The following is a 27,515-nucleotide window of genomic DNA, read 5'->3' as shown; positions in this document are numbered from 1 at the left end:
AACCCTGCATTGAGCAAGTTCATTGGTGCCATTTTTCCAACAGCATTTGCTTGCTCGTGTGTCTGGGTCACATTTTGGAAATTCTTGCAATATTTCAAAGTTTATCATTATTACTCTATTTAGTGTGGTAATCTGGGATCGGCGGTTATGATTTGCAGAGAGCTCAGATGAGGGTTAGCATTCTTTGGCAAGAGGTCTTTTTTCATTTAAGGTCTATACATTGTTCTTTCAGTCCTCTGCACACTTAATGGACTATAGAATAGTGTAAACATGACTTCTATAAGGACTGGGAAACCAAAGGATTGAGCTCAATCACTTATGGTGATATTTGCTTTATTCTGAATGGTCTAGAGCGGACCCTGCAGTATCCCCGAGGTATGCCTGTGTTGAAAAAAACAGGGTGAACAAGGTAGTGGGTACAAAATTACTCTTATTTCAAGTAGGATTGAAAAGAACAGTATTAGCATTTAGACCATGACAGGAAGGCAGTGCAGAGAACTCAAGATAATGAGCCTGTGTCTGGGCTCCTTAGCTTAATTAGAACACAAGTCTAAGACCAAGGTCATGGGTTCAGCGTGAACAAAGAACAGTTTTGATGGCCACTGACAGTACATGTTACAAAGCATTATTTAACAAGAACAGAGGAAACTGGAAAAATCCTAGAGGTTTCTGTGGAAGTCTCGTCCCAGTGCTGTCCTGTGAGGGCTCAGAGGTGCCATGTTGGTAGGCCCACTGACGTGGACTGGACAGTTGGGTCAGAATAATGGAAAGGGAGCCAGTGAGTAATATAATGTACACAGGGTTCTGCATGGCATGTACTTCTATGTGACTTAAAAGGACCAGACCTCCACATTATCATTTTAGAAAGCCTCTGACCTTCCATTTTCCGTAAAAAAGAAAACACCTTCAGAAAATACACATCAAGAAGCTTACTTTCTGATCAGCGACAGGAGATTAACAGTGGGACGCTTGGTACATCAACGGTAGTGTTCACAGGCGGCGAGCCCAAGTATTTTAAGTAAAATCTTGCTTTACATTAACAATGAAGCAAGACAGGAATTGTAGTCCAGGGTCACATAATAATTTTCAAGTAAGTATCCACCTCCTGTCACATATAAATCGAGACTTACTGCTCAACTATCACATGATGTTAACTTTTTCCTTCGCCTCAAATTGCCGATTCTGACTGCTTGGATATCATCATGGTTTTGGATTCTTGATCTGTGGGACTATCTTCAACTGGTACCTGCAGAAAGAATTAGAGGATAAAAACACCTTACAGCCTCTGGCATGTGCAATCATGACAGATCAACAGCTGGCTCGGGGATACAAAACAGCTGACTAGACACATTGATGTCACACATTTCTCAGGAACAGCATCATAAAAATATTCATTACTTACAGCTTTAATATCACCGTTCGTAATTCCTAGGTTTATGTTGTGTCTTTTGAGATCAGACTTGATTAATGCTGAAACAGAGAAATATCAGTGGAGTCACCAAAGGGTATATATGAATGCATCTATCTCAAAGCAGTACAAAGTCTTTTTTGATGTTGTCCCATTCAGCACATGGTTGTACCATCACATTCAAGAGCATCCTCGCAGCATGAGAAAAATGCTAGTGCTTCTCTATGCCACTAACTTAATTAGTAATTCATTCATCAGTGAACAAATACAGGGTGGTAGGAACCAAAGATACAAAGGTGAAAAGCACAGTCCTTTCCCTACAGCATCCCCCAACCTAAGGAAATATGGACAGCAAACGACTATAACACAGTAGGGTCACTGCAACCACGCGGGTTACATAGAAGGTACAGTGGGAGCAAAAGAGAAAAAAAATGCCTCTGTCTGTCCGGAGAAAATCACGGAAGGCTTGCCAGAGGAGACACATTTGAACTAAAACTTGAAAAATGAGTAGGAACTTGTCAAGCAGATAAGGAGAGGAAGGCACTCTGGGCAGGTAGGAAACAGTGCATGCCAAGAACGCAAGACGGGAGGAGAACGGCCAAGAATCTGGCCCCAGAGGTAGTGTGGGATCACTGGAACGTCAAGTACTAGGGGAGGAGGCAGGATGTGTGGCTTGGTAGTTCAGCACCGTGTACACTGTATGGAAGAGTTTACACGGCCATCTGAATAGGGCAAAGGAATGCAGAAAGAAATCAGCCAAGTGAGCCGACAGGAGAAACAACACAGGTGTGGAAACACTGCTGGACGTTGCGCTTTGCTTCTAAATCCACTTTTACGCTAGTGCACCCAGACAAAATACAGATAAAAGCCCTCTTCTGGGCCCCTTCTCTAGTGGTTGGGCAGGCTGGGCTCTACTCTCGTTCTTGACCATGTCTACTCCTATTATCCCTAACCAGGGTCAGAACCGGCTAACCATTCCACGTGCTGTTTCCAGCACCACACACTATGGTAACTGCTGACGTGAAGGCACGTTCTAGGTGCCAGACACGATGCTGGGAGGTTTCCTGAACCACCTCAGTCAATCTGCGTAGCGACCCTCTGGGGCAGGCTTTTTAATACCGTGCATATGAGTGAGAAAAGGAGGATCTGAGAGGTGAAGTAACTTGTTTAAAGTCACACAGCCAGAAGGAAGCTGGTCTGCCCGCTCCAGAATCTTCACTGATTCTTAATACAATGGTTTGGTTTTTTATGCATAGTAATCATATTGAAGTTAAAATCTGAAAAATGAATTAGTAGATTCATATTCTTAGAAAAGACAATATCCTGTTTTATATCTCTGTTTTCCCCCTTGAGTTCTGCCAAGCCATTGAGAACAAACAGACATAAAAACTAAATATAAAGACAATATGACATAAGCACGTTTGCTGGGAAAATGCCCTAATTTACCTGTTAAAATGATGCCTAGAAACATCCAAATACAAAGGAAAATGTTCCCTGCCTTAGGACCATAGTCTGATGTGAGCTTTCCTTGAGCCAATGTGAACAAAATTCCAAATATCTAAAATAAGAGAAATAATGGTTAAATTTGCTTCTTTGAAACTAGTGCAATGTTTTTCCCCAGAACTTTTCCTATTTTATTCATATGACTTAGCTTCTAGAAACACTAAAAGGCAGAATTTTTCAAACAGAAACTATTTTTAAACTTGTTATCCACTAGAATAGTCAGCAAACTAATTATCTGAAACTTAAAAGAAATTAGAGGTTTACCTGGGCCGAAGCATTAAGAAGACCAGAGGAAGTACCTTCAGATTCAGGGTAAGTGATTTCAACAGCAAATTCAAAACCCAATGGGAGGTAACCGGTCATGAAGAAACTAGGAAAATAAATCCAGAATTACAGAAACAATTACCTGAAGGATAGTACCACCTTGAGGCAATCATTCCAGTTCTCAGGCCTATTCTAGTGATCAGATAACTGAATATTTTGAACTTAACATATGAAAGTAAGACCCTATTATTATTCACCAATCAGCCCAACAACAGAAGAACTGAGAAATAAAGCAGTTCCTAAGTTTTTCTTTTTGTGAGAAAGATTTACCTCTAATTTATGAAGTCAATTGTCTTTCTAACTAAATTAAGGCACCTGGACTGAGAAAGACTTTTCCATTTTTCACTTCTCATATATACCAAAAAATTTTTAAACTACTTTTTCTTTATTTCTAAATAATTATGCATTTATGTGCACAGGATAGATTCTTTTTTTTTTTTTTAAGATTTATTTATTTATTTATTTGACAGAGAGAGAGAGAGAGAGAGAGAGAGAGAGAGATGACAAGTAGGCAGAGAGGCAGGCTGAGGGTGAGGGGAAGCAGGCTCCCTGCTGAGCAGAGAGCCTGATGCAGGGCTTGATCCCAGGACCCTGAGATCATGACCTGAGCCGAAGGCAAAGGCTTAACCCCCTGAACCACCCAGGCACCCGGATAGATTCTTTAAAGTTTAAAATATTACAAGACATTTGAATGAACTAAAAATTTACAACCACAGCAGTAATACTTCAGAATTGTAACAGCATGCTATCATTCCTCTTACATACAGACACACACACGCACACACACACGTGATGCTTACCCGAGTACCCCTCCAGTAACAAACACGACGATAATGTATCCAAGGTCCAATGTGAAAGTAAATACAACCATTCCCAGAAAAGACAAAATGTAAACTATCAGAGTAGTCTGTCTAAAACAAAAACAAAATTGTTAGTATTTTGCGTGATTTTCCTAGGTATATAAAAATCATGTCGCTAACCATTGCTCTGTCCATACAGTAATAATCAATTCTTTGGTTTTCAAGATTCAGGTTCCCTTGTATGGAAGATGTTTCTACCAAAGCATGGACTTTAAAGCTTACATTTAAGATTCAACAGCAGCAACCGACAAAACTCACACCATATCCAATGTTCAGACAGGAAGGAATATTCATGTGGATCCAATGACCTTTGTGCCACCAAGTGGGAGAGTTTCCTGTCTGTAGCTCAAGACTGAGTTCACATTCCACCTCTTCCAAACGCCCTTTCCTAACCACTGCGGCTTACAACATTGTCTCTACTTCCAAATTCCCTTATCAACTTAGAATCTATATAATTGTCACATGACAGACATCTATTGGGCGTAGGACATCTAATTTAGCCTGTTCTATTCTTTTTTTTTTTTTAATATATATTTATTTGACAGAGATCACAAGTAGGCAGAGAGGCAGGCGGGGAGAGGAGGGAAGCAGGCTCCTTGCTGAGCAGAGAGCCCGATGCGGGGCTCGATCCCAGGACCCTGAGATCATGACCTGAGCTGAAGGCAGAGGATTAACCCACTGAGCCACCCAGGTGCCCCTAGTCTGTTCTATTCTTATTTTTCATGTATGAATGCTTTATTTTCCCCATTTAGACCACAAATATCTCAAGGACAGGGATGCTATATCATTTGTCACAATCCCTAGCTGAACTATGGCCACAACACAAGTTTGGTGAATGAATGGCAATTACTCTGAGGACAAAATCAGGATAACAAAGAAGACATTTCTATGCCTACCATGTTTTCTAATTGTAAAGTGGACCAAAGGCTAGTAATAACTTTAATCTTTTACATATGTTCCCTTTATCTACAGACTGAACGGGTTTCACTGTAAGCTACCATTTCACAATAGAAACTACAGCAAGTGCTGTCTTAAATTATGGGAGAGTTATCTTGGAGAATTTCACAATAAGGGATCTTGGGAAGGGCTTACATAATGGTATCAAACATATGTTGGGCCTTGAAAGGTACATAGGATACATAGGTGACAATTCCATATTTCATTCATTTCATTGCATTCCATTTATTTGTCCATAGCTCCACTCATTCCTTTCTCCCAAGCAGATGGGAAGATTCTGCCTGTTAAAAAATGTAGCTATTCTTGGCTTAGGGGCCCAAGATGGCAGCCTAGGAAGACCCTGAATGCATGTCCTCCCACAGACACAGAATCTACCTAGAAAACAATTCCTCCTGAAGAACTGAGGACTGAACAGCTTCTGCATAATAAAGGGTAGAGGGACCACACAGAGAGCAGCAGGAGAGACAGACAGGGTGCCAGTGGGAACCCCACTGCAGACCTAATGACCTGTGGTAGGGATGGATATCACTGGGCTGTCCCTGTGCAGATTCACCCACCCTGGGGCACAACAAAAACCAAAAACAACAGTGGTTTAAGGGGCAACTAGACTATGAGTGGAGGAAATCATTTAGTAACCCTAGAATGTCTGCCGAACAGTGGGGAAACTGCTGGAACTCACTGTGGAGTTGGGGATGCTGGTGATAGCCGCTGTTTACAGTGGCCCCTCGAAGGCACAGATGGGAACAGAGTCCACTACCTCACACTAGCTCCATCTGTCCCGCAAGGGCAGCCCTCCCAGACTGCATCTGTTCCAGCTCAAGTTGTCCTACCTGGGCAGCCCCGGTACAGAGCACCCCTGCCAGCACTCGCTCTAGCCCTAGCCACCCCGCCAGGGCAGCCAGAGCAGCCAGAGCACAGACTGCCTACGAGTGCCTCAGGGCCCCCTCCCCGCCCCGGCTCATGCCTGCCCCAGGTCCAGCTACTCTGCCCCTGTGGACCTGGCTTGAAGCCCCTGGGACCATTGGGCCCAAATGTGCTCCAGCTCTAGCCCTCCCACTAGGGTGACCTCCAGCATGGAGCACCCCAGGACCTCTGGCTTGGACCAAATCCAGCTCTAACTGATCAGCCAAAACAGCTGGGCACACAGCATCCACAGGGGTAGGTTCCTACATAAGGCCACCCCTTCAAGACCAGAAGAGAGGGGCGCCTGGGTGGCTCAGTGGGTTAAAGCCTCTGCCTTCAGCTCAGATCATGATCTCAGGGTCCTGGGATCGAGCCCCGCATCAGGCTCTCTGCTCAGCAAGGAGCCTGCTTCCCCCCCGCTCTCTCTGCCTGCTTCTCTGCCTACTCTGTCAAATAAATTAGTAAAATCTTTAAAAAAAAAAAAAAAAGACCAGAAGATATACAAACCTCCAGTTATAAAATAAATAAGTCATGGGGATGAAAAGTACAGCACAGGGAATATAGTCAATAATATTGCAACCACTTTGTCTGGTGACAGATGGCAGCCACACTTACTGCGGGGAGCACTAAGTAAGGAAAATAATCACTCCCCTATGTTGATTACTGCGGCATCATTTACAGTGCCCGAACTATGGAGGCAGCCCAGGTGCCCACCGATAATGAATGGATAAAGAAGATGTGGCATGTATATACGATGGAATATGATTCAACCATAAAAATGAATGATCTTGCCATTTCCTACAACAGGGACGATCTAGAGAACAGATCTAGCCATACGAAATAAGTCAGTCAGGGAAAGACAAATCCCATAGGATTTTAATCGTATGTGGAATTTGAGAAACAAAACAAACAAACAAAGGAAAACAAACAAAAGAGAGAGAAAACCAAGAAACAGACTCTTCACTACAGTCAACAAAGTGATGGTCACCAGCGGGAGACGGTAAGAGGACGGGTGGAACAGGGGAAGGGGATTGAGAGCACACTTCCCTCTCGAGCCCTGAGAAGCTGTAGAATTGTTGAATCACTATATTGTACACTTGAAACTAACACTGTATGGTAACTATACTGGAATGGAAAACTTAACTAAAAAACAAAAATAGTTGTTGAATCACCATGCTGCACACCTGCAACTAATACAATATTGTATGTCAACTGTACTTCAAATGAAAAAAAAAAACCAAAAAACACTAAAACCAAAGAAAAAACCATTGCCAACCCCCAGAAGGCCCCTCCAATCACTGCTTCCCTGTCTCCGAGAGTAGCCACTATCTTGGCTTCTAACAATATAAATGAGCTTTATATGAATGGAGTCACACATCATAAAAATATATATATACCTATTCTTTTAAGGCCCAGTGCAAAAGATGCTGCCCCTGAAATCCCTTTTCAGTCTCCTAGTTGTTATTCCTAAGTTCTTCTTTTGTATTAGCATTTTGATTATATAAATGTATAATTAATACTGTATTTTCATATTATGTATTATAGTATAGTTAAGTGGTGCTATAGCATGGGGCACTTTAGGCAAAGACTTTTAAAGACTTTTTCCCAAGATTGTATTTATGTATGTATGTATGTATGTATGTATTTATATTATTTTTTTGTTTTTAAGTAAACTCTATACCCAGCATGGGGCTTAAACTCATGACGCTGAGATCAAGAGTTTCATGCTCCATCAACAGAACCAGCCAAGCACTCCTAGGCAAAATGCCTAGGAGTTTACCAAAATGCCTTATGCTCAATAACAATTTTTTGGTAGGAAAGACGACTTTTTGTTTATTGTTTTTAAGCTTACAACATGAGAAAAGAACAGGATAAAGTTTCTGTCAGAAGTCAAATATTTCTCAGAAAGGGCTTTTACAGAATAGCGATGATCCCTTCTAAAGACATATGTGTGCACAATTATTACTGGAGGGGAAGAAGCTGCATCATAAGGTATCCGAATTCTCAAAGTACGACCGATAAAATAAGACAAATATAGACTTCATTCAGAAGTGAAGGGAATCTAAGAATGTCTAGAATCCAAGTCTTTTAGTAATAATAACACTTTTAAAATTTCTTAAAATAAGAAGCAAAGTTTCCATTAAGCCCCAAATACCCTAGGTTGTATGCCATACATTTATCTACTATCACTTACTTGTATGTTTTGGTATGATCTAGCCACAAGCCACAAAGAATAGAGCCCACCATTCCGGCCACTACCAATGTTAGCCCAATCCTTCCAGCATTGATTTCTTCTCCCTTTAAAAAATGTTTCATAAGAAGTTAATCAGATACTTCTAATTCAAATAGATCTTTCACACTCTCGTACCTTTCACAGTCAATGGAAATAATCCGATAAAATTAAGCATACAATATAGTCGGAAATTTAGTACATCTGTTAGGGTGAGGGGGGTGGGAGGCTGGTAAAGCACATATCAAGTACATTCTGTTTTCAAACCAGAAAAAAAAGAATACCTAAAATGTGGGAGAAATACAAGAAATTTTTCTTGAACCTCCACGGTTAAAAAGTGCAATGATTTTTGTTAGAATTCTGATGTAATTCACAGAAATCTGAGAAGCAGATTGATCTGATAGTTTTTTTATATTACAACTGCTTTCTCTTTTCAAAAGCAAAGACCGGTCACAGCTTAATATTTACTTCTTTATATTTGGGTTGGTTTCCCTTAAAATTGTTTGTTTTTTCCCATATAACCAGTCACATTTCTTTTAAAAAGTACTGAAAAAGACTTGGGTATTGTCACAGCAATCATACCTTCCACTTTCCATTTTGTGTGTTTTATAAATTGGATTAAACGTATTCTCAATTAAAACAAATGAGAGTCTTTTAAAGCAACAAGGTCATAAGTCTTTTTTAAAGATTTCATTTTTAAGTAATCCCACGTGGAGCTTGAACCTATGATCCTGAGATCAAGAGTCGAACATTCCACCAACTGAGCGAGCCACACCCCAATAAATCTTTAATCTTATGATCATGCTAACAGGAATGACACTGTTTAAGAAACACTCTTGGCCAGGGGCATGACACAGTACAGACAGAAACTCACCTTATAATATGTCAGTATCATTTGATTTAATAATGTTGAGACTGAGTAAAATGCTCCAGTTATGATACCTACAATAATAAACGGGAAATTATAAATGTACCATTTACTAGATGATATGAGTACTCCAGGAAAATGGTGAATATAGAACACATTTCTCACACAGCTGCCAGAGAAAATGAAAAATTCTTGCCATTCCTTTTCAGATGATGGAATGATCAATTTAACACCTGAACTTACTAGAGATTACAATGGTAAAATTCTGTCATTACACCATTTATCATTATTTAGACTCAGATAGGCCAACCATAACTCCTGTGTGCATGCAGAACACTGTACACAGCCATGAAGCCCTGAACGGATTACTCCCTGAGCTCCTACAACGTACGCAAGCTCATGAATGTTCAATCATGAGACCAAAACCCTGCCTCAGAGACCTCACCCCTACATTCACGACTTCAAGGCAACTGGTAAGAAAATATTAATTAGAGAATATTTAAAAAGGAGAAATAAAAAAGTTATCAGAAAGCATGTGACTGGGTTTGAATCCTGCTGATTCCTGTCACATTTGTAGGACTTTAGGTAAGCCTCTTAATCTGGTGAGACTTAAGTTTATTCTTTCTTTCTTTATTATTAAATATTTCAAGCATAGAAAACAATGTACCTCTTTCTCAGAGGTAACACTGATCCTCATGTTAGTGCTTTTCATTTTATTTTATTTACTTTTTTTTAAAGATTATTTATTGATTTGCAGGGCACCTGGGTGGCTCAGTGGGTTAAGCATCTGTCTTCAACTCAGGTCATGATCCCAGGGTCCTGGGATTGAGCCAGATCGGGCTCCCTGCTCAGCAGGGAGTCTGCTTCTCCCTCTCCCACTTCCTGCTAGTGTTCCCTCTCTGTCAAATAAATAAAATCTTTTTTTTTAAAAGATTTTATTTATTTATTTGACAGAGAGAGAGATCACAAGTAGGCAGAGAGGCAGGCAGAAAGAAGGGGAAGCAGGCTCCCTGCTGAGCAGAGAGCCCGATACGGGGCTCGATCCCAGGACCCTGAGATCATGACCTGAGCAGAAGGCAGAGGCTTAACCCACTGAGCCACCCAGGCGCCCCAAATAAATAAAATCTTAAAAAAAAAAAAAAAGATTTATTTGTTGATTTTAGAGACAGCACACGAGTGGGTAGGAGGTTGGGGGGAGGACACAGACTCCCCACTGAATGGGGAGCCTAACCCAGGGCTCGATCTTAGGACCCTGAGATCATGACCTGAGCCAAAACAGAGTCAGACCCATGACTGAGCCACCCAGGTCCCCCAGTGCTTATCATTTTAGATATTACAATATATGTGTAACTCTAAATAACAATTAGAATGATTTTGCATGTGATTGAACTTTATATAAATATATTATTTGTATCTATCTGTAGCTTGCTCTTATCATTCAATATTATGGTTTTGAGATTTACCTGAGTCAATACTTTAAATTCTAGTTCATTAATTTTCTCTACTATAGGATAGTCCATTATGTGAATATACTTCAATTTAATTATCTCCTGGCCAGTCAATAGACACTTAAGAGTTTTTCCAGTTTTTCACTATTTAAAACAATATTGCAATGAATATTATGTTTTTGTTATTGTATACAAAGGTTTCTCTAAGTATATACCTAGGAGTAGAAAGTCTATTTTCTGGGTATAGTCAAATTGTTCTTCAAAATAGTTGTAATGGTTTATACTACCAGCAGAGTTCCTTTACTTCACATTCTTGCCATATATGTTTTTATCAAACTAAAACAAATTTTCTTTGCCAATCTGAATGCATGTGTACTGTGTCTTACTCTGGTTTTGATTGGCATTTCCTTGATTACGTAGTAAGTAGTAAGGTTAAGTAGTAAGGTTCAGCATCATATATGAGCCATACGCAAACACATAAATGCTTTCTGGTTTCCTTAACTTCTTTGCCCTTTTCTTACTGAGCAGTAGGATTTATTTCTACAGTGTAGGTACCAAGCCTTTGTTGGTTATATGTACCACATTTTCTCATAGTCTATGTCCTGCCTTTTCACTGTTTATGGTGTCTTTTTAGAAAAGATCATTAAGGGCGCCTGGGTGGCTCAGTGGGTTAAGCCTCTGCCTTCAGCTCGGGTCATGATCTCAGGGTCCTGGGATCGAGCCGCACATTGGGCCTCTGCTCAGCGGGGAGCCTGCTTCCTCCTCTCTCTCTGCCTGCTTGTGATCTCTCTCTGTCAAATAAATAAATAAATAAATAATCTTAAAAAAAAAAAAGAAAAGATCATTAACTTTTTTTGAGAGAGAGAGAGAGAGAGAGAGAATGTGCATGCAGGGTGGGGAGGGGCACAGGAAGAGGGTTAGAGAGACTCTTAAGTGGGCTCTATGCCTGGTGTGAGCCCCACAGGGGGCTTGATCTCATGACCCTGAGATTATGACCTGAATTGTGAAATCAAGAATCAGATGCTGAAGTGACTAAGCCACCCAGGGACCCCTAAAAGACCATTATCTTAATGTAATCATATTTACCAATCTTTTCCTTTAGGGTTTATGTGTGTTTTGTTTATTTATTAAGACTTTATTTTTAAGTAATCTCTACACCCAACGTGGGACTTGAAGTCTCAACCCCAAGATTAAGAGTCATAGGCTCTATCGACTGAGCCAGCCAGGCATCCCTTCTCTTTGTTATATTAAGAAATTCTTTCTTGAAAAAAAAAAAGGTTTTATTTAGTTATTTAAGAGAGAATGAGTGAGTGAGTGAGTGAGAGAGAGAGAGAGAGTACAAGCAGGGGGAGGGGCTGAGGGAGAGGGAGAAGCAGATTCCCCTGCTGAGCAGGGAGCCCAACATGGGGATCGATCCCAGGACTGGGGGATCCTGACCTGAGCCTAAGGCAGACGCTTAACTCACTGAGCCACCCAGGCATCCCGAGAAATTCTTTTAAGAATATTAAAGCCGGTTTCCTATCTTGGAACTTGAAAGTTCTAATTTTCACCCTTTGGTCTTTAATCCATTGCAATTCATTTTTTTCATGGTATGCTAGAGAGAGCTAATTTTTTTCCCCATATCCCATATGGATAATCAATTATCCCAGGACAATTTACTATATGGTTTCTCTTATACAAAGTACCTGGCTTTCATATATGCACATTCTGGTCATTAGAGCTGTTTGCGAATACAGCAGTCCCCTCTTATCTGCCGGGATTTGTTCCAAGTCCCCCATGGACGCCTGAAACTGCAGATAGTACCGAACCCGACATATACCATGTTTTTTCCTGTATACACATATATACATACATGTGGTAAAGTTTAATTATAAATCAGGCACAGTAGAGATCAACAACAATAATAAAACAGAAAAACTGCAACGATATGCAGTAATAAAAGTTAGGTAAATGTGGTCTCTCTCTCTCTCTCAAAATCTTATCATACTGTATTTTTCTTTTAATTGTGATGATGTGAGATGACGAAGTACCTACGTGATGAGATGAAATGGGGTAAATGGCCTAAACCGTGTGACGTGGGGTGAGGCTCTTGCTGACCCCCTGCGACAGGTCAGCAGGAGGAGCATGTGCTCCCTGACTGTGCCGGTTGGGGAGCTGAAACCAGAGTGACCAGATTGCTGAAACCAGAGAAAGTGACACTAGGAACGAGAGGATCACTGCATTCTAGTTTTTCTCCTTCCAGACACTCAGGGCCATGGCCACATGACTTTCAATGTGAGCGGAAGTGACCTGTCCCACTTTGCACTCTAGTGATCCTATCAGCGTGGTCCAAGATGTCATTCTGGATCCCTGAGTCAACTCTGGGGAGCAGCACCTTGCTGTCAACTTGCCCTGAACACGCAGCACCGATAATAACTGAATTTTGACGTGTTTGGCCACTGAGAATCTTCATTAGCAGAATTTCACGGCCATCATACAAACCGGCCTGCACACGCATACAGAGAGTAGGTCACTGGGATCTCTACTCTGTTCCAGTAACTGAATAGTCTATCCCTAGACTATACACGGCATCTTAATTACCACCGCTTTATACATCCTGGTGTCTGAGATGTGTCTGTCCTTCACCTTGTTCTTCATTGACATTATCTTTGTCGTCCTTGGCCCTTACTTCTCTCGCAGGAATTTGACCATTGGTCAAGTTCCCTCACTAGCCCTGTTAAAATGGGAGATTGCAGGTTGAGACATAGAGCTGTGTAAAGATCGTATCAAAGGACCCTGAGTAACTGGCCTTTGCTGCCCACCTCCCACTGAGCTCAGATACACAGAGGGACCCAGCGTGGTTAGCCGGGGGAGGCCCAGGAAGACTGGCCTGAGGGTACTCCCCTGTGCTGCACCTTCCACGGGTCTTGGATCTATTCCAGACTGGAGTAAAGATAGCAAGAGTCAGGATAGAGGATCATAAGAGCAAGAAATACTGTTATCTGAGCCTAGATTATTTGTCTGCGTTTCAGATCGCAAATAGCACAAGTGGCAGAGTGAAGGTACACGTTCTCTCCAAACAGCCTCACCGCAAGAAAATGTTGTCTTAGACTCTTTGGTTCCTAAGTTTGGGACACTGTATATAATCCTGAAAACCTGTCCTAGGAATATAGTCCCTATCCAGTCTATCCCAGGTGCAAGTTTCCTCCAACTTTATATATAATAGCAGTTATGGAGGGAGACAGGGGCCCTGTAAAAAGGTGTGATGTGACTCACTCATTCAAAACCATGATCCCTAACTAGCCACCCCTTCAGTGAAGAAAACAAGCTTGAGAACATTTTCCAGCTCTCCTGGGGAATATTACCAAACTCTCCACAGTGTTTCTCAATGCCTTCTTCCTGCCTTTTTTTTTTTTTTTTTAAAGATTTAATTATTTATATTAGAGAGTAAGTGAGGCAAACATTAAGCCAGCTCTTGTAGGACTGCTTAAGGGAAAAAAGGAGCACATTTCAGGTAAAAGGAATAATGGCACAAAATTACAGAGACTAGAATTTATGACCTATGAGCCTGTGGAGGCACGTTTGTGTGTGTGTGTGTGTGTGTGTGTGTGTGTGTGTGTGTGCCTGTGTCTGTGACCAGAGGCTGGTTATAAATTGGCTCAAACAAAGTCTTATCTCGGGAGACAGTGAGAAGAGAAGGAGGGTAGGAATCTTTCTTCCTTAAACCACAGGCTACAAAAATGAATTTGCTCTTACAGATAATAATCACCCACTGTTACTTTCTTTACTTCCTAGTTATGTGTTTTAGGTTTAAGCTAACCAGTGGAGGTAACCATGAAAATTAAGAAAAGGCACTATGGCATGCTGAAATATTTAATGGGGATAGGATATAACATCTGGGATTAATTTAAAAATATTCCAGGGAAGGGGCACCTGGGTGGCTCAGTGGGTTAAAGCCTCTGCCTTGGGCTCAAGTCATGATCTCAGGGTCCTGGGATCGAGCCCCCCATCGGGCTCTCTACTCAGCGGGGAGCCTGCTTCCCCCTCCTCCTCTGCCTGCCTCTCTGCCTACTGTAATCTCTCTCTCTCTGTCAAATAAATAAATAAAATAAATAAATGAGCCACCCAGGGTCCCCTAAATAAATAAAATCTTAAAAAAAGAAAAATATTCCAGGGAAGAAAAATTTCAGGAAAAAGGTAGAGGGAAGAGATAGAGCAAGAATAGCGAAATGTTGGTAATTACAGCAGGATGATGATCGGTGCATAGGAATTCACTATATTAAATGTTCTACTTTTGTGCTCAACTATTTTCACTGAAAAAGAAAAAAAGGAGAAAAAGATGAAATAATCCTGATAAAAGGGTGAGTGAGAGTTTAGGTCAGGGCATCATTTGTTACGACTCGTACAACAGTTATGTAACCACGGTGCGTTCTCCCAAAAAGCTGTCAAGAAGAGAAAGAACAGCGGAGAGTGACTTCTGAAGACCAGTAAGACAGAAAGAGGGGGTGTTGGCCATTCTTATAAATGGTGTTGATATAAAAAAACAAACTGTCAGCAAACTCCGAAGGGAACCAAATAGGTTGGTGTCTGCGGTCAAAGCTACAGAGTCAGGGTGAGTATCCGTCAGTTACCTTGAAATATCTAGAAGGATAAGAATTGTTTTTCTATGGACATTGGGGAGGGTATGTGCTATGGTGAGTGCTGTGAAGTGTGTAGACCTGGCGATTCACAGACCTGTACCCCTGGGGATAAAAATACATCATATGTTTATTAAAATAAATAAATAAATAAATAAATCTTTAAAAAATTAAAAAAAAAAAAAAAGAATTGTTTCAAGTTTGAACTGGTTAAGGTGATCGCATGAATGTCTAGTACCGACCCCAAGTAGTCAAAATGGATGCCACTTCCCACACGGGCAGGGCAGGGATTATTGATGACATTTCCCACATGATTAAGGCAGTTCATAAAGGACTTAAAATACTCAGCGAAAACTCAAAAGAGAAGACAGTGCTTGTCTGTTTGAGATCTATTATATTTTATTTTAAAAACACAAGAAGGGGCACCTGGGTGGCTCAGTGGGTTAAAGCCTCTGCCTTCAGCTCAGGTCGTGATCCCAGGGTTCTGGGATCGAGTCCCACATCGGGCTCCCTGCTCAGCAGGAAGCCTGCTCCTCCCTCTCCCACTCTCTCTGCTTGTGTTCCCTTTCTTGCTATGTCTCTGTCAAATAAATAAAAAAAAAAAAATCTTTAAAAAGAAAAGAAAAGAAATTAGATCAAGAAATTATTAAGAAATTGGGTTAAGAAATTATGAAGAAAATCCATCTTGAAGTTTTTGCTTTTAGTTCAAAATTTAAGTTTATGACTATGCCATCATTATTTTTGTAGTTAACAAACCTATCTCATTAATTAAAGCTCAAACCACTAGATTAAATGAAAAGAATCTACAATGCTCAGTAGTTTTGTTTTTTTAAAAGATTTTAATTTATTTATTTGAGAGAGAGAGTGAGAGAGAGAGAGAGCATGAGAGGGGAGAAGGTCAGAGGGACAAGCAGACACCCCATGGAGCTGGGAGCCCGATGCAGGACTCGATCCTGGGAATCCGGAATCATGACCTGAGCCGAAGGCAGTCGCTTAACCAACTGAGCCACCCAGGCGCCCCTACAATGCTCAGTTTTATACAGAAATCAAAGAAAGTAAAAGAAAACCACTTACCGTAAGTGATCAACAGAAGGACAAAAGGAATGTTTTTAAATAGGTTCCTTATTGATTTCTTATAGGAGTACTCAGCACAAGGGCTTTTTTGAAGAACTGCTTGTGCCTGGCTTGGTGGATACTGAGGTTTTTCTTTGAATGCTGGAAACACACATGGAAAGGTAATTAAATACATGGTCTTCCTTACTGAGCAGACTAAATCCATTTAAGCTTAAAGAGGTAGTTAAAGCCATATATTGAGCCTTTCATTTTCATTAATTTCTTTTCTTTTTTTTTTTTTTTTTGACAGAGATCACAAGTAGGCAGAGAGGCAGGCAGAGAGAGGAGGAAGCAGGCTCCCCGCTGAGCAGAGAGCCCGATGTGGGGATGTGGGGCTCGATCCCAGGACCCTGAGATCATGACCCGAGCCGAAAGCAAAGGCTTTAACCCACTGAGCCACCCAGGTACCCCTCATTTTCATTAATTTCTGAAGAATATCCTCCCAGTCCTCTGAAACGGACTCCAACTCGGAGATCTGGCCAATTCACATAGCTGCAAAACCATCAGTAGTATGTCACAACCTTGCCCACTGATTATTCCATTCTCAGTTAAGCAAAATTAATATATATTCTAGTAGTATTCAACAATTCCATTTCTAAACTTACTTCAATTTGTAATTACAAGTAACATCTGATATAAGCAAACCAATATGTTACTGACCTTTTAGAGGACTGTCTTGAGTTAGTATCTGTTTTCTTCTAATATTTGATACAATAATTACACCTCTAGAACTGAAAAGGTCCAGGTGGATTCATGGGAGCAGAGCTCACTGAAACATCGATTAATTAGGATATACTGAAAATGCATCAAACTAAAACAGGCTTCTATTTTTACAGGTGTCATAAGTAATTCAAGAGGGTACATACTCATGAATATTTGCTTTTGAACGTCCTTGTATCAGAGGACTGGTAGACATAAACTGTTTAAGTTGTTGCAATTCCTTCTCTTCTGTTCACCCTATCTGTTCCTTGCTATTGAGGACACCTGTGGTCCTTCCCTGAAAGTCTCTTTGGGTCCCAGTTAAGATAGGAGCTATTTCTTTTTCCTAACAGTGGTAATACACAACTCACTTGGTTATAAAACAAAATTTCAGAATGTAAAAACCATGCTTACAAGGTAGTCATGGGGATTTGGTGAGTCGTCAATCTCTTACTAGGTTCTTATTTACTCTGGTAAAGTAAGTATAAATGGCTCAGATTTGAATTCAAATGCAAAGAGAAAACAATTCGGATTAGTCTTCAGCTCCGCTGAATTTATTTTCGGAAGATGTGATAGCATTTGGTTTCAGGTAGCCATCTGCCCTGTTGAACAAAATTAGGCCCGTATCTATCAGCTACACAATACACTAAAGTTGGGTTTCAGTCTATAGGAAGAAAAAGAAACAGAGGAACAGAAAACCACTGGTCTATGACTCTGTTTACTTTGCGTTGCTTCCTTCAAAAGATGAAATATGGCTTTTTCTTTCCTTTGAAACTAAAAAGCGGTAGACTTCTTCTTTCTTCTCCCCACCAAATACTGTATGCCAATAAAATAATTAACTACAGGGGCCCCTGGCTGGCTGAGTCCGTAGAGCATGCAACTCTTGATCTTGAGGTCATGAGTTCAAGCCCCACACTGGGCAGAGAGCTTACATTAATAATATTAATAATATGGGTGCCTGGGTGGCTCAGTGGGTTAAAGCCTCTGCCTTTGGCTCAGGTCATGATCCCAGGGTCCTGGGATCGAGCCCTGCACATCGCACATCGGGCTCTCTGCTCGGCAGGGAGCCTGCTTCCCTTCCTCTCTCTCTCTGCCTCTCTGCCTACTTGTGATCTCTGTCAAATAAATAAATAAAATCTTTAAAAAAATAATAATAATACCATTCAAGCAGTTGTTCTCCAAAGTAGCCAAAGGATTTTGGGGCACCACATTCAAACCCTTTCTCCCATGAAGAATAAGAAGGAAATCTACTGTGCTTAGGACTACTTGTACTTTTTGGAATTAGATAATAACGTTATCTTTTGATTTCATTATTTGTCCCTCAAGCAGACATTCCACATATGAACTTAGTACAAGATACATATAAGTTTGAATACTGGCTCTGCCTCATATCTTTGTGTAACTCAGAAGAAGTCAATTCCTGCCTCTCAACTATAGCTTTCTCATACATAAAATGGAAATAATGAGTTCTTATGAAGATTATATGATATAATATACGCAAAATCTTATAATTTTTGAATGCTACATGGAATACAGTGTCATTTTCAGGACTACTTTTTTTCTTTAAAAAGATCTACTCACTTATTTGAGAGAGAGAGCACAAATAGGGGGAGAGAGAAAGGGAGAAGTAGACTCCCTCTGAGCACAGAGCCCAACATGGGGCTTGATCCCAGGACCCCGAAATCATGACCTGAGTGGAAGTCAGATGCTTAACCCACTGAGCCACCCAGGTGCCCCAGGAATACCTACTTTCAAAAGTCAGAGACTTTATCTCGCATGCTTGAAATTCTTACAGACTAAGTAAAATATATTTCTGTTAAATGTTTACAACAGCAGCCTATCTATAAATATCCTGAATATAAGAATCAAAAGTAGAATTTTACATATATGTTATATACGCATGTGTTTAAGTACCTTAACGTTAAATATTTTGATTGCCTTTACGTCTGGTTTCTCTCATCCACTCATGTTAGTGAATCAGGAAGCTAAGGGTTTCAATTTGCACACTTGAGTTAAGTGACAGAGTTTACTGCCCTCCTACACAAGGACAGCTTTCATACACAACAGCATTACCACTTATACAAGAGAAATTTAAACTTGAATAAAAATAAGACTAAATAAAAATTAAAATGACATATTTTTATATATAACATTTTAAATATGGAGTTAGGGTACCTAGACTCAAATTTCTCCTTCAGTATTCACTGTGACCATGGATAGATTACATTCACTTCAATGCTGTGTTCTACTTTCCTACCACATTTTCTACGAAATGGGAATGATATTAGTGCCGTCCTCCTATGCCTATGAGGATTAGATGATACAGCATCGAGTGTGCCAAACGTGTTTGGTACTTACCAAACCACCAAATGCTACAGGCCACAATTGGGTAGGATATGAAGAATGAGGTATTAGTGTGAGATTTGGTGGAAGGCTTAGATTGATTCCTAGAAATGCTACATTCACGAGTATGCTCCATGAGGGAGGGCAACAGTGGTATGTGACATAAGCCTCAAGATAGTATTTTTGAAAGACCGCTGAATACCAATTTAGTACATGATACATTGCTGAAAAGCAACAGCAAAGCCAAATTACTTTATAAAATTTGGTTGGGCTTCCAAAGTATTTATGGGAAGTATTTAGAAGGAAGTTGGATTTTCTTTTAGTAATTAAGGGCCTTTAAGTAGGGATTTTAAAAATAATCCCTATCTTCTTCAATAGCAAGTATTTGAGAATAAGGAAAACAGATAAATTTTTTTGTTTAAATGTCATGATTTTCAGGGCACCTGGGTGGCTTGGTCGGTTAAGCTGCTGCCTTCGGCTCAGGTCATGATCCCAGGGTCCTGGGATTGAGCCCTGCATCAGGCTCTCCACTGAGCAGAAAGCCTGCTTCTTCCTCTCCCTCTGCCTACTTGTGCTCTGTCTACTTGTGCTCTTTATCTCTCTGTTGAATAAATAATAAAAAAAACTAAAAAAAAAAAAAGAAATAAAAACAAATAAGTATATAAATGTCATGATTTTCAACCCAAGACATTCAAGTCACTACTGTATATTATCTTGCTTTTATACTATGCTTGGTATCCTAAGGTTAAGATTACAGGTCACCAAGCAAAACTTGACAGTGAGCCCTTTCTTCCCTGCTCCATCTCCACTGTCTATTCAGAAGCTATGAGAGCATAAATTAGTAATAATGTACATGTATATGTCTCCTTTAATTTCTCAAATAACATAGGTGCTAGGTCAAACCTATTAATAATGCCTTTCTGTCCCCTTCCTTTGAGAAATAAAAGCCTTATATTTGTAGCATCCCCTATAGAAATACTTAAACACATATGTGTCATGTATATAATTTCACATGTAGACATATCTTATATAGAACCTGTTCTCTCATTTCTTCCAAAGAGATAAAGCAATGAAAGGACAATAAAAAAAGGAAGACCAGAATTGATGTGAGGATACACAAGCAATCGCAGGAAGGAGGATTTTACATTTTAATAATCCCTACTGCTAACAGAGGATCCATTTATGCAAAATATATACAAACTATATATTATCTAGCAAATCAAATATGGCTACCGGAGAAGTAGACTTAAGAGTTTATTTTTAAAAAACATAGAGTTGACCCTTAAACAACATGGGGGTTAGGGGCACCAATCCCCTACAGCTGAAAATTCATGTATAACTTTTGATTCCCCCAAAACTTAACAACTAATGGCCTACTGTTGACCACAAGCCTTACCGATAACATAGCTGATTGACATATATTTTGTATGTTATATGTGTTACACACTGTATTCTCAAAATAAAGTAAGCTAGAGAAAAGAAAATGTTACTAAGAAAGTCATAAGGAGGGGCATGCTTGGGTGGCTCAAGCCTTTGCCTTCGGCTTGGGTCATGATCTCAGGGTCCTGGGATTGAGCCCCGCATCAGGCTCTCTGCTCAGCAGGGAGCCTGCTTGCTCCTCTCTCTTCTGCCTGCCTCTCTGCCTACTTGTGATCTCTCTGTCCAATAAATAAGTAAAATCTTTTAAAAAAAAATTAAAAAAAAAATAAAATCTTAAAAAAAAGTCATAAGGAAGAGAAAATACTGTACTTTTATAGTATACTTTTACAGTACTATAAAAAACCCATGTATAAATGGACGTGTGCAGTTCAAACCCATGTTGTTCAAGGGTCAACTGCAGATTTCTTTTAAAGCTTTTTTAAACTGCTGAAATAGTACAGGGATGATTTGTCCCTTTTCAGTAGTCATAGCAAAAATGTCGCTCCCTAACTGAAACAAAAAAACCAACCATGAGGAGATTTAGCATGTCAGAATACTTTATATGCTACCAAGAGAATATTTTTTTTCATTATCTGAAGGTAAATTAAATGTATGGGCAGTTCACCTATGAAGGCAGTCTCTACCAAAACAGTCTTCCACCTACACGCCTTTGAAAACTTTGTGATCTAGAGATCACAACATTTGAATTTTTCATTACTATTACAGCCATGGTGAAAATTAACCTTATAAATTTTAAAACTACAGCTATAATGCAATTTAATGTAAACATTAATGATTAAAAGATGATCTTTCAACTTTCAAGTTGCTTTCTTCCTCAAATCAAGTTAAGATATCCTGAGTGCCCAAAGGGCCATATTACAGTTATACTATCAACCACATTCCTGAAAAAAACCTGTCCTCCCTGCGAGCAAAATTTTTTCCCATTAAAAATAAACTTTAGAGGCACCTGGGTGGCTCAGTGGGTTAAAGCCTCTGCCTTCGGCTCAGGTCATGATCCCGTGGTCCTGGGATCGAGCCCCGCATCGGGCTCTCTGCTCAGCGGGGAACCTGCCTCCCCCCTCTCTCTGCCTGCCTCTCTGCCTACTTGTGATCTCTGTCTGTCAAATGAATAAATAAAATCTTTAAACAATAAATAAATAAACTTTAAAAAGCAGACCTTCCCAAACCTTCTTCCAAACTGATGATGGCTGCTTGCAGCTGATTTGGACTGACTGCTTCAAGAGACAGGCCCCGACGAGAGGACTCAGGGACGAGTGGTGACAGCAGTGCTTTGCTGGAGTGGCCCAACAAGCAGGCAGTGGCCAGTGTGAGGCTCTGCGGAACAGCTTACCACTGCCCAGGATCGTTCACTGGTCAACATGTTCAGATCCAGTTAATTGTTAAAATAGGGATCCTTGGAAGGATTTCTCATTAAAAAAGAAAAAAAAGGTTGCAGCCTCTTTGCATCATTTCAAAGCATGACAAGGATTTGTTCCTGGGTTTGTTAGCACAAGCCGCAGAAAATGTAGAAGAAGATGCAAACGGGAGGCAGGTGGCATGTTGGAAACCACGGTTATGCGGGAAGAACCGTTAGTAGGGAGAGAAATCAGATGAATTAGTCTTCAAACCCTTTACGATATTAAAGTAGATGGTAGCTGACCATAACATATCCCTAGGGATGTAGCATTCATTATCTGAACAAGTGCAACAGCAAGAATGAAACAAGCAAATGGCATTCGAGATATTATCATGAAAATGTTCAGGGTCAGCTACTTTGATTTCCATATGTTGGCCATGCATTTATCTCTCTAAGCAACAGGGAAAATAATTTGCTTACCAATTACTGTTAAAAGACATAAAAACGTGGCGATGGATGATGTCCCATAAAACATGGTACTGATATTACAAGCCAGCAGATCTGTGTCATTCTGTGTGTTGGGCACTAAAACTGGTGGTAGTAAAAAGCCAACAGCAGTTCCAAGCTGAAAAATAAACAATCCTGGTAATAGCTACTATGAATAAGAGAAAAAAAGGACATACTGGCCATTAATACAGCATAGAGAAGACAGCTTGTGTATTGAAGGTGTAAGGTGTACATTCTAAAGCACCATGTTCTTGGGTGCTGGGCTGGCTCAGTTGGAGGAGCGTGAGACTCCTGATCTCGGGGTCGTGAGTTCGAGCCCCACACTGCGTATAGAGATTACCCAAATAAATAATTATTTAAAAAAAACCAACGACACCACGTTCTAATGTTTTGTTGGTTTTTTTCACTACTGTACTGTTAAAGGGTAGTTGCTGACAAATGCCTTCACTATTCAACAAACTCCTACTATTTGAATGATTCTGCTGTAAGGATGGGTAAGATACCATTCTTACACTTTAGATGCTTACAATCAAAAAGAGGAGTAAGAATATGCAGATCAGGGGCGCCTGCGTGGCTCAGTGGGTTAAAGCCTCTGCCTTTGGCTCAGGTTATGATCCCAGAGTCCTGGGATCGAGCCCCGCATTGGTCTCTCTGCTCGGCGGGGAGCCTTCTTCCTCTTCTCTCTCTCTGCCTGCCTCTCTGCCTCCTTGTGATCTCTGTCTGTCAAATAAATAAATAAAATCTTAAAAAAAAAAAAGAATATGCAAAGTAAAGTTCAGAAAAGATGAACTTGGTGGGTATTGGGTCTTCTTTGAGGGTAAATGAAAATGTTTTGGATCTAGATAGAGGGATGGTTGTACAATACGGCGAATGTACTAAATGCCACTGCGCTATAATCTAAGATGGTTAATTTTATGTTATGTGAATTTTGCCTTAGTAAGAAAAACACAAGGTTGGATAGGATGATCACAATGAAAGAAATAAAATGAAAGACGCTCAAAAGAGAAAGACAGCAGATTCTTTCAGGGATGGAGATGAGGAGGAAGGGCCCTAGACTGGTTTCCAAATGGAGGCTGAGAGAGATAGTAAGAGTCACCAAACACTTCATTTGCTCCTTTACAAAAAGCGGGATAGAGACCATTAAACAGGTGATTACAAGACAGCATGGTAAGTACAGTGATGGAGAGGTAGAGGGCACAAAGCCTGCGATGATCATGGGATCTATCATGCCAATGAGAACACTATTCAGAGTGAAAGGGACTAAATGAATAGTTAGCTCTACACCTGGATTATCCCTGGCTAACTGAACATACGGTTGCCCTAGCTAAGAAACTACTTTGAAGGACCACTTTGTATAGACTTGGGGTTCAGGAAAAGTTTCTGGAGGAGCAAAGATCTGAAAAAGAAAGTGGAGTTTGCCACGTGAAATCTGCGTGTTCCCAGCCAAGGGAATATCATGTACAAAGGAAGGAGGAGAGCATGACCTTGTGAGAAGCTGGAAGTAGCGGACAATTCCCCTCAGAGCAGAGAAAGAATGTGGATGTGAGGAATGGGGGGATCTGGAGAGGGGAAGCTGAGAGTTGACAGGAGGCAGATCCAAAGGGTCTCCCGTGGTCTCATTAGAGAGTTTGAATTTTATCCTCCGGGCAACAGAAGCCACTGCAGAGTAGAAGGGCGTGCCCTGGACAGATCTGCACATTAGAAAGACCACAGTGGATGGATGTGGAGAGTAACAGGGAAAGAGAAAAGAGCTGCGGATAGGAAAATCAGCCAGCAATGTCTAAGTAAGGGCTGCCGGTGGCCAAAGCTAAGATAGTGACAGTAGAAATGCAGAGAAATAAGCAAGGAGATGAGGTAAATTTGGATGGGCGGGGTCATATGGAAATATTCAGCTGGCCTGTATCTACATGAGTCTGAAGCTCATCCACTTATTCAACAAATTTTTATGGAGAATCTATAATGTGCTGGGCACTGTGTTAAGTGCTGGTGAGACAACTGTATACATTCAGACCACATGCCTATTTTCATGAAACTTACAATCTAATGGTGGGGATAGGAAATGAGTAGTAACAATTAATATATAAGCATAAATATATCAGACAGTGATAAGCGCTGTATGGAGATAGTATAATGATGTGATAAGAGAGTGACTGGGATCCTCAAGAAAGGCCACAAAATGATAATTTAAAATGAATTTAAATGAGAGTTGAGTGACGGTAAGGATGTAATAACGTGATCCTAGGAGGAAGAACATCCCAGGCAGAGAGAATGCTTCTGCAAAGGCCCTCATGCAAAATCCAAGCCTAGTGTTGTTTAAGGAGCCGAAGAAGACATGTTAGTATAAGGTTCTGTAACAGAGTGAAGAGTTTAGATTTTAAGTACTATGGGAAATCACTGGTGAGTCCAAAGCAGAGCAAAAGACGACAGGATCTGATCCATGTTTTTAAAGGGTCTCTCAGGTTAGAGACCTGGCAGTAGAGACAGACAGTGAAAAGCCAGGATGCAGGAATCAGACAGACTTGGCTGTGAATGCTGCCATCAGTTAGCTGTGTGGCTTCTGGAAAATAAGGTCATCCCTTCAACTCTGTTTCTGTATCTATAAAATGGAGAGACTAATGGTTCCTACCTTATATTATTAAATTCAAGGACACAGTGCATGTAAAATACTTAGCATGGTGCCAGGTTCTTGGTGAATGCTCAGTACTGTTGAATATTAATATAAATGATCACTCCATAATTTAGGCTGAAAATAGGGCCATGAACAGGTGCACAGCTACTGCAGCCTGGGAAGGACGAGAACACGTAGGGAGAATGTACGTAGAAGGCAGAGGTGTGCTGAACGTCAGAGGGAAATCTGCCTTGAGAAGACATTTCCATTTATTATCCATAAATAGATAATCCACAGATATGGAGTTAATGATACTTCTGTCATGCTCAATGAAGTATGAATATGGAATATAATTTTGTAAATGAAAAATAAGAGTTCCTATCTAAACATATGGAAGCAACCAACTAAAATATCAGTTATAAATTATTTTGAATACACAACAACTACAGTTCAAACTACCCTTTCTTTTGCACTTTTAGAGAAAGAAGATAAACATAAAGTAATAAACATGTAGAGCTAGTCTTTTTATGGATTTTAGGTAAATCTTATGTGATCTTGAAACAAGTGTTAGATCGGAAGTAAGAGAGTAACATTCTTTTGTTACATAGCATGTAGGAATATAGGCATAGAGAGAGGTGAAGTTCATGGTATATAGGTTTTTAACTACATTCTCCTCAAGCTGAATGAATACTCAACATAATGTACATAAAGTATCACAGGGCTCCATTATGCAAATTTTAAATGACAATGAAAGAATCAATCTGCAATTACAACACACACACACACACTCCATTCTGCTTAGTAATGCTACTGGAATTTAAACCTATGGTGTTAGGTTAGTAGGACTAGGAAGCACTTTAAGGGGGAATTGGCAAAATTAGCTACCCTTTTAGAATGGGTTCCATGATCTGTGATCTGACTTGCATTTTCTTAGTTAAAAATTGGAATTGGACTCAGTAATGTTGTGAGAGGTTTTTACCACCATAACATTTATTTAGCTGTCATTTATAACTGTTTGTACCAGGCACTCTGCTGATTGCTAACATAGGAATTTAAACAGGAAGGGAGCCTGGCTGACTCAGTCGGAAGAGTGTGCAACTCTTGATCTCAGGGTCATGAGTTCCAGCCCCACCTTGGGTGTAGAGAGTACTACAAAAGATAAATAAACTTTAGAAAAATAAATACATAAGTAAAACAAGCCAAAATAAAATAAAACAGGTGCTGTTCACATTGATCACTCAAAAGGAGAAAAACTTCCCGGAATCCAACACCTTCCTTCTACAAGGAATACACTGGGGACAGCAAAAATACCTACTTCAGTCTCACTGGTTATTACACTGACAAGTTTTCTATGATGTTAGGGATATATGGGCCAGTTCAGTTATTTTACAGGTAATTCTCAAAGCAAGATGACAAGGTGCTCACTTCAAACTGGTTTCAAAGTTCCGTCCTTACAAATAAATACCCTCTTTAATCCAAGACCCGTCTCCTTCCCTGCACTTACACACAACCGCCTCCTGAGGGTCCCATCCATATGCCTAGCTCACACGGCCTATGCCTTGATCTGCTCCTTTAACCATCCATCCGGTTTTCCTGTGTCACTCTAGTTCTTACCTGATTGCCCAGCACGGCGGTGGCACAAGCTGTGGATACCTCCTTGGGCCCAAACCACACCGAGGCGATGCGGGAGGGCAAGCCGAGGATGAACACCTGGGCCACGGAGCAGAGACACTGGCCCAGCATGGTGACCCAGAAGAGATGCTGCTGGACACTGGCGCACTTGATCCAGGCGCCCAGGCAGTTGAGGCCGGAGCCCAGCAGGGCGGTGAGCCGCAGGCCTCTGGTGTCCAGCAGCCACGTGGCCGGAAAGATGAGGGGCACGTAGGCCAGCATGTACACCATGGACAGCCAGTCGATGTGCAGGGAGGAGACGCCATAAAAGCCCTCAAAGACATTGCTGATGATGCTGTACTGGATCCACTGAAAGGCGTTCACTAGCGAGTACAGGCTGAAGATCAGCAGCACCACAAAGCGCCGCGCAGAGAGCGCCGTCTGGGGCACCCGGGAGCCCTCGGCCCCGGGGGTCTCCTCCCCGGGGCCCGTGGGCAGCAGCCGTGTCTGGGTTTCCTCCTCTGGAGCCAGCGGAGTCTGAGGCCTGCCGAGGGGTTGAGCGGCGGCCGCGAGGCTGTCCCGAGACACTCCGTTCAGGGTCAGGCAGCCGGCTTTGAGCCCGTTCTGCGGCTCGGCGCTTAGCTTTCCGGGGGGCTCGCCCCCCGGGACCAGGAGGTATCCATTCGCGGGCGGGTGCCCGGGTGCCACCGCTACCCCCTCCTCATCGTCCAGCTGTGCCAT

The 27,515-nt window shown here is 41.0% G+C and overlaps 1 protein-coding gene across 1 annotated transcript; it reads right to left on the bottom strand.

Moving 5' to 3' along the window:
• Positions 1-27,515, bottom strand: LOC111150872 (feline leukemia virus subgroup C cellular receptor 1). Its single transcript, XM_022508531.1, has 10 exons — positions 26,778-27,515; positions 22,529-22,673; positions 16,192-16,332; positions 9,060-9,127; positions 8,150-8,253; positions 4,036-4,146; positions 3,176-3,281; positions 2,855-2,966; positions 1,403-1,470; positions 1-1,246 (listed from the first exon to the last, which is right to left on the bottom strand). The coding sequence occupies exons 1-10, from the start codon at positions 27,513-27,515 to the stop codon at positions 1,169-1,171; spliced, it is 1,671 nt and encodes a 556-aa protein (XP_022364239.1). The 3' UTR covers positions 1-1,168.

Source organism: Enhydra lutris, unplaced genomic scaffold (assembly GCF_002288905.1).
Source record: "Enhydra lutris kenyoni isolate GAN:26980312 unplaced genomic scaffold, ASM228890v2 scaffoldscaffold24, whole genome shotgun sequence".
Lineage (NCBI taxonomy): Eukaryota > Metazoa > Chordata > Mammalia > Carnivora > Mustelidae > Enhydra > Enhydra lutris.
This window is presented reverse-complemented; position numbering and strand designations above follow the sequence as displayed.